Source organism: Atta colombica, unplaced genomic scaffold (assembly GCF_001594045.1).
Source record: "Atta colombica isolate Treedump-2 unplaced genomic scaffold, Acol1.0 scaffold236, whole genome shotgun sequence".
Classification (NCBI taxonomy): Eukaryota; Metazoa; Arthropoda; class Insecta; order Hymenoptera; family Formicidae; genus Atta; species Atta colombica.
In genome coordinates, this window is record NW_017259334.1 from 246,946 (window position 1) to 254,746 (window position 7,801).

Sequence of the window (7,801 nt, forward strand, 5' to 3'; positions counted from 1 at the left end):
TAGAAATTCTTTTTTATCTTTACTAATGTCTCTCGAATACTCAGTTGATCGAACGCAGTCACTTCTTGTGCCTCGATTTGCAGATATTCCTTAAACGATAAACCGCTACCGGTTCGATTCTGTGGTACATATACAGATAGCGTGTAAATTCGCGTCGTAAAGCATCCTAAGAATGCAAGTAAATGCAGAAGAGAAAGTTTCTTGCACGTTGAATTTTATCTAACATGCCCTTCGCGCACCTCGCATTGCCTTTGCAAAATGCTAATAGGATATTGAGACGAATGAAATTATGAGTTATGTACACAAGATAGGCTTGGCAACGAATAATTTAAAATGCACATTCGCTCGGCATGATGCGATAATTTCGTGGCATCGCGATTACAAACTTCGGCCGCTTTCGGAAACTTCAATCGGGTACACTCATGTATTATTTTATCTTTGTTGTTAAACAAATATAATTAAATAAAAATATAATTAAATAAAGTTGAAATAATATATTAGATGTATTCAGTGAAATTTCCAAATGCAGCTTTCTACGATCGCTGGATTCTTTTGCCTCCCGTTTCGCAATTTCGTAAGTCGTTGGATTCAAATGAACACGAATTAATTTTTAATACCTATAATTATTCAATTCATCAAATTTAATGCAGACATAATGTCGCAAAAGAACTAAATATACATTGTCATAAATGTTTTTGTTACTACAAAATTGCAATTTGATGTTGGATTTAACTTATTGCTCGCAAAATATCGTGAAAAATTATTTTTAATGCATCTATTGGATTGTAAATACTGATTATGAGTTTCCATAATTAACATCAAACAATTTGTAATTATTTGATGATTTTTGTATATACTTAAAATTTTTGTATATACACTTCAGAGTATATCAATAATTTAGATTTAACTTGTCATTACAACACAGCTCAAAAAATAAAATTTTCCAGAAAATAAGTTTCAATACTTTAAGTACGAGTATATTATTTTCTTTATGTTTTCTTTTTTATTATTTTTCGTTATATTTCTTTTTATAAACAATTAAAAAATAACAATTTTGTATTATTATCATTGTTGTTGCAAATAAACGTTATAATATTAACCTGGTTAATAATATTTGCCTGGCGGTAGATTATTTACTAAGACAGAATAAAAAAAGATCCTTAAAATTTTCAAAAATTGTTCATATAATAGCTCCTAAAAGCCAATATATAACTTTACGATAATTTTTGTGCGTATCAATCTATTTTTAGTTTACATTTTAATTAAAATATATGTTTGTTGTAATCAGTTTAAAAGCGATATATTAAGTACTAGAAGCGATATATTAAATACTTGTATACTAGATCTTTATTTGTAAAAATCTTTTTATCTAATCATTACAAATTGAAATTACTCATTAACCGAAAACTTTTGGTAGTCATTGTAGGTTTCTCTTATATTTTAAGAATGTAAAAGGATTAAATTCGAAGATTACTATTTCTTTTTACTGCTCTATGAATTATATTTATCGCAAAACAACTTTTTGATCTAGTAGAGTATGGATGGCCCCATTTCTTTTAAATAATTTTCCAAAGTATATCTTCAAAGAATCAAAAGATTCTTTATGATATTACGATGGCCTAACTCTTCTATCGTACTGATATCTCCGCCATTACGGCGGCAGAGAAAACATGGGGCCAGTCTTGGGGCTTTTAAAACGATGAAACGATAGGTGGGTAGATAGGTAGGTAGCTAAGTAAGTAGGTAGAAAGATAGGCAGGTACATGACTTGTAGATGCTAGCGTGTAGGTAGATAAGTGCTCGCATATGGTGTAGCAGACAGTCTGACCGTATCTCGCGTATTAAAGAAACTATTCAGTGCCTCGTATAACCCTTATTTACCATTATTTTAAACATAGATTATAAATATGCATGCGTTTGCAAGTTCAAATTTTACATGTACAATTCAAATTTTATTTTTATTCCGTATACTTTTATAATAGTAATAATTTTATAGTAATACAAACATATCCACTTTCTATTAAGATACAAGTGCATCAATTAATATTTTTAAACGCTACTCAGACTGTGTTTCAAAATTCACTATCAGTGCTGATACGAAAATATATAGTACACATGACGTAAAATGTAGATTTTCAGCATTGGCAGTGAATCTTGGAACATGCAGCCTTAATAGATATCATTTGAAACAAGATCTTTTGAAAGATTTGTATGGCATTTACTTAGGAGAGTAGCGTATGTTTTTTATCAATATCAATTTCTTGTAACTAATATCTAATTCTTTAAGTATACATATAAATGATCGTCTCAACCAAACCCTTTCGTTTATGCTTCGCTTGGCTTCGTAACTTAAGGACAAATTCACTGAAGCTATATGACGCTACCTTGTTGGGATACCGTTAATCGCCAATGGCTAGAGCATATCATCGCCGTGAGAAATTTCAATCGCATAACAGACATCGAGCGCTGAATAAAAATCCCAAAAAGTCAGAATTGAAGCATTCTTGCCGGAATTGTCAAATGTCAAGACTGAAAGAAACGCAAATCTAAAAACATTATTCGTTTGCTGTAATAACGATAAGTTAAAGGATGAAGTTTTCTAGAAAATATGTTTGAATGTTTTGAACTATATTAAAATTTTGTAATTTTTATTGTGAAATACAATTTTGATATGGTAACTGATGACTGTAGGAATAACAATATGTATTTTTTAAGTACATATTTTCTTTTTTTTTTATGTTTTTGTTCTTTTTTGCAAGCAATTCAGAAATCACAATTTTTTATTTTTTAATTATATATCGTTATTGCAGCAAATGAGTGAATGAGATCATCAAGCATAAAGTTCTCTTACTTTCGCGCTACTTCGGAATTTATTCGAAGTAAGGAGCGCCGCACTTTTTTTCCCGGCGCTTTTACGCGGCATGATTACGGCCCCTCGTCTCCGGGATTGCGGCTTCCTCGTTGCGACAATCCATAATCACGCGACCGCGCCGGCATATTGCGGGACCATTTTTCGCGCGTGGCTCGTAGTGCAGCTGGTATCGGTTGCTGCGCGGCATAACCACACGCCACCACACTACCACGATGCAACTGCAGTCTGCACGACCACGCCCTGCGTGCTATCATCGCGTACCTAACGCAGCGTGCCTTGATATATCCGCGCGACTGAGCCTTACATCATGGAATGAAACGCAATTGCATTTCGCGTACGATATTTGCGGCCTCCGTGTTGCACCGCGTTCCACGTGACCGCGATCACGACACTCAATACAACGCGGGCCGCGGATCGCGGACGCTGCACTGTGCCACTGCCGAGTGTCGCGCCGGCATTTTATCGGACGAACTGCAAGAAATGTGAAATTACACGATCGTGTCGTTTCGTAAAATATCGAAAAGTTGCCATCTTACGAAAACTTTTTGTAAATCAAATAAGTAAAAAAATACCAAATATGGTATTACCATGAGCTGGATTTTAATACAAAGACTTTACTGGAGTTTGGAGGAATATAAAATATTGTTCATATATGTAATTATATATAAAATTATAATTATGTATGAGCAATTTTTTATATTTCTACAAATTTTGATTTTTTCCAGAACAAACAATACGAGAATTATACCTTTAATTATTTTTTATATTTTCTCATTATTATTATTTTTATTACACTAAAAAGTAATTTTACAAAAGAAAAAAGTATAAACATGTATGGGCATATTTCATATATATTATATATATGTTTATACATATTTACATATATCTATGCATGAAAAAATTCTTACCAAGATTCTAGTAACCAATTTAAATATTTTAATTATTTTGATAATTCAAACAAAATTATTTGTAAATTTATATCTAATTAAATTTAAATACTTTAACAAAACCACTCTTGTAATATAATATTCTATGTAAATTTCTATGTAAATTTTAAATATATCTCATTATATAAATTACGATTACTGGAACTTTATTTAAAAACGCGAACTGAAGCTAAAATAATAAAATTATATTGATCATCAATTTAATAAGTTCTTAATAATTAAGTTCTACAGTATTTATTAGCTAGAAAAAGTTTTTATATAGTGAAAAGAGTTTATTGCAAAAAATTTTACTTTTTGTAAACCTTTTTTTTTTTGGACGACTGTAGAAAATAATTCGTTCTTTCTTAAATCTTTTGCATCTAATAGATAAATTTTTTATCTAATCTAATAGTAATCTAAATGTTTTTTAATCTTGCGACATGGATTTTGCATAAGGTAAAATATCAGTTACTCCAAAATTTTTGAAATTTTAGATTGAATTTAATTATGTTACAATAGAAAAATGAGAGTAATGCTGTTTAAGTATTTCGCAATCAGTTTAAACAGAAAAGCGGAAATGTAGGATAAATTTATATATCACTTTTGATTGCCGTGACAAATCAACAAAACAGTTAAACGATGAATTAAACGATGTCAAATCCTATCTGAAAACGAATGTCATGCTTCCTTGACGTTCATTCATCGCGTGACAATGTCATTTGTCGGCTGCGAATAGCTTTATCGGTCAGCGAACCGTGAGAATCATGCGAGATAACAAACGGTTAGGTCATTCCGCGAGAAAATGCAATGCGGCTTCGTGTCATAAACCTCGACCCTGAATTTCCATCGGCCATGCCACGTGCATCCCATATTCAGGAAACAAACGGTAAAACCCGAGCCGGCTTTAATGAGGGCAATGCGACAAAAGTTATGCTTATGAAAATGAGGCTGATGACGTTTAAAAATGATTGTGTTTTTCGTAAAAAAATAAATAGAACATGGGAAATCAAATTTGCAGAACACCGTATAAACACAGAAGAACTTGCTGAAGTGTCTACCAATTTAATTAGATATAAATCTGAAAATAATTTTGTGAAACTATTGGAATAATATAGCATAAAACATACATGTTTTATTTATTATTTATTATTTTTAGATCTAGTTAAAATTTTAGATTTATCAGCAAAATCTTTTTTTTCCGAAACTAATATTTATTCCTTGGAAAGTGCACAATATATGTATATAAATGTATATATCTACACACACACACACACACACACACACACACACACACACACACACGCACGCACACACACGCACGCGCCCACACACACACACACACACACACACACACACACATGTATTTTCCAATTGTGTATTTTTTAATATATATGATAGGACTTTCTATAAATTAATATAAAATTTAAGATTAGAATAAAAGTAATGCTAATTGATATAAAACGTTTTCGCGATATAATATCTAATTGTGGTATTTCTTTACTGATATGTCGATTACATTAACAGTTGCAACTGATTGTAAGTTATTTCAAACCTGCAGATTTAGGATATATCTAAATAATTTAACGGTAGCTCTCACTAATTAATCCTAGTGTACAAAGCGAAAAGCTGAATTAATAATCGTGAATATGTAAGATGGAATTAAATAAAATTGGAAATAGAAAATTCGTTAAATATTGTTAATTATATTGAACCGTGTGCTTCTTTTTACTAGAGTGGCAAACATAAAGTCATACTCACGTTTAAGCATCAATTCAATATAGCATCAATTCAAAATAGTGCCTCTAAATGCAGAATTTCCTGCAGTGCTGCAATAGAAGGTACACCGCATGCTGCATCATTGGGTGACAGACTTCTAACCGCAAGTGGCTCGAAGGAGGAAGGAGGAGAACAAGACGCGGAATGAACTTACACAATTGCCAATCGAATCGCACGAAAGAAACGTTGGACTGACTAGACGGTTTATGATCTGGTGTTAGATACCACTTTCAACTATTGTACTGATCAAGTAGATCGCTGCAAAAAAAGTTTTAGTAATCATCGGTATCGTAGGATGCTTGGAATCATCCCAGATTATACGGGAAAATCGATTTTGTCGAAGGATCTAAAAAAAATAACTAGGTACAGATCTGGAAAAAAGATATAAAAAACTGAAAATAACTATAGACATACAGATCTAATAATAAACTTTCTCTTGAATCATTAAAATAATTACGTAAAAAATTCAAATATGATAAGGAATGAAGCAGAATTAAAATTTTGATAATCCAGCAACCAGTTTAAGCGTCTTACATAATTATTTTGATGGTCCAAAAAAATTATTTTTAGATTTGTGTCTGTCTAAATTTTTAAATATTTTAGTTAAATTGTCCTTTCCATGTAAAATCTGTAGCGTGAAGTAGTTTTTGAGAACAAATTCAACATGCTAAAAAAAAAAAAATTAAGGATTCCTTGGTCTTCGACAAGACAAAGCGCTGTGATCACAATGACAATAACAAAAGAGGAAAAGGTTAGTACATGAGACCGTTCGTCACAAAAGCAAACTTGTTAAAGCTACCTTCACGCACACAATTCTCACAAAGGCACTTGAAAACTTATATGAAAAATATATCCATGCTCAAAAATACATAGCTTGGATCCTTACAAATTGTCCGTTTGGAATAATTTAGTTTAAATGAAGTAAAGGTTTTTAAAATTAATTAAGAGTTTACTTAAAAATATTTGGGGTAATTTAAAGTGTATAAAAGGTTAATTCAAAATAATCTAAGAATTTTTAAGTATTTCAAGGCTGATTTTAAAATAATCCTAAAAAGATCAAAAGTTTTATTATTTCTATTGCATCTGGAATTTTTAAAATAGCTTTTAAATTTTTAAATAAGTAAGACTAAGTTGGCATAAAATTCCGTAAACAGTAACCATTCATACGTGACCAGATGAATGAGGCAATGTTGCATTTTCTCGTAAGATATGTATAGAATAGAATAAAAAGTAATGGCGTTATACGATTGCTCATTCATGTTCTAATGAAATAATTTTTTATATGAGATGAGCTTCCTTTCACAAGTTTTTAAATTTCTTTAGTTCTTTAGTTCTTTTTAATAAGTTTAAAAATTTTTTGTTAAATTGAATATGGATAAAAGAAATTATAACAGTATTTTTTACATTTAACGCGTCGTCGAATAAGAGACACCGTTACGTAAAAAAAAGAAAAAAATCTGAAGAAACAGAGAAATACTTATTATTTCGAGACTTTGTCGATGTCAACCGGAAATTATATCACGCCTTGTTACATCGAGGACTGAATCCGCGCTTGCCAATTCATCCAAGACGTAGACGCGATTACGGTAATACTAAAGTAATCAGGCCATGTAGTTCCATTCACTAAGAAACAACGGCGTGTAAAATTCTCATGGAGCTACAGTCGGGTGCGTTATTAGGCTTTACGTAAAGGGTAACGACAGAGATGTCTTTCCGCGATATTTTAATTCAATTCTTTCTCTATCTCGTCTAACAATCAATTTCGAAACTGCGTCAAACTGTGCAGTTTCCAATTTCTTCATGACACATACTTACTCTGCTAAGAATAACCATGAACGCAAAAAGTATTTGTACAAATGAGATTTTTATATAAAGTTTTATTTATAAAAAATAAATATTAATTAGCAATTTATTAATTGATGAGTTCATTCTGTCCTAAATATAGACAAAATAGTTTCACGAAGATAAATGTTCATGGTCTTAAAAGATAAATTTTTCGACTCTATATATACGAATACTTTTTGCATATATTTAAGTAAAATATATGCAATATACAAAATTTCATTTTTGCTTATTATCAAGAGAACATATTTTAATTATTATCATATTTTTTTAGGTAAAATAATTTTGAGAAATATATAACTATTTTATTCTCTGTTAGTTGCTAATGTTCATTTTTTAAAATAATTGATTTTTTTTTTTTTTTTTTTTTTTTTTTTAAAAAAAT

At 30.6% G+C, this 7,801-nt stretch overlaps 2 protein-coding genes across 2 annotated transcripts in view; both read left to right on the forward strand.

Annotated features, from left to right (window-relative positions):
- LOC108688550 (aminopeptidase N-like) overlaps positions 1-5,722 on the forward strand; it is a 33,896-nt gene extending 28,174 nt beyond the window's left edge. The window contains exon 9 of the mRNA XM_018194853.1: positions 5,531-5,722. Within this exon, the coding sequence (XP_018050342.1) occupies positions 5,531-5,722 (192 nt within the window). The remainder of the gene's footprint in view (positions 1-5,530) is intronic.
- Positions 1-7,801, forward strand: part of LOC108688617 (sushi, von Willebrand factor type A, EGF and pentraxin domain-containing protein 1) — a 54,542-nt gene that overhangs the window by 1,137 nt on the left and 45,604 nt on the right. The window lies entirely within an intron of this gene.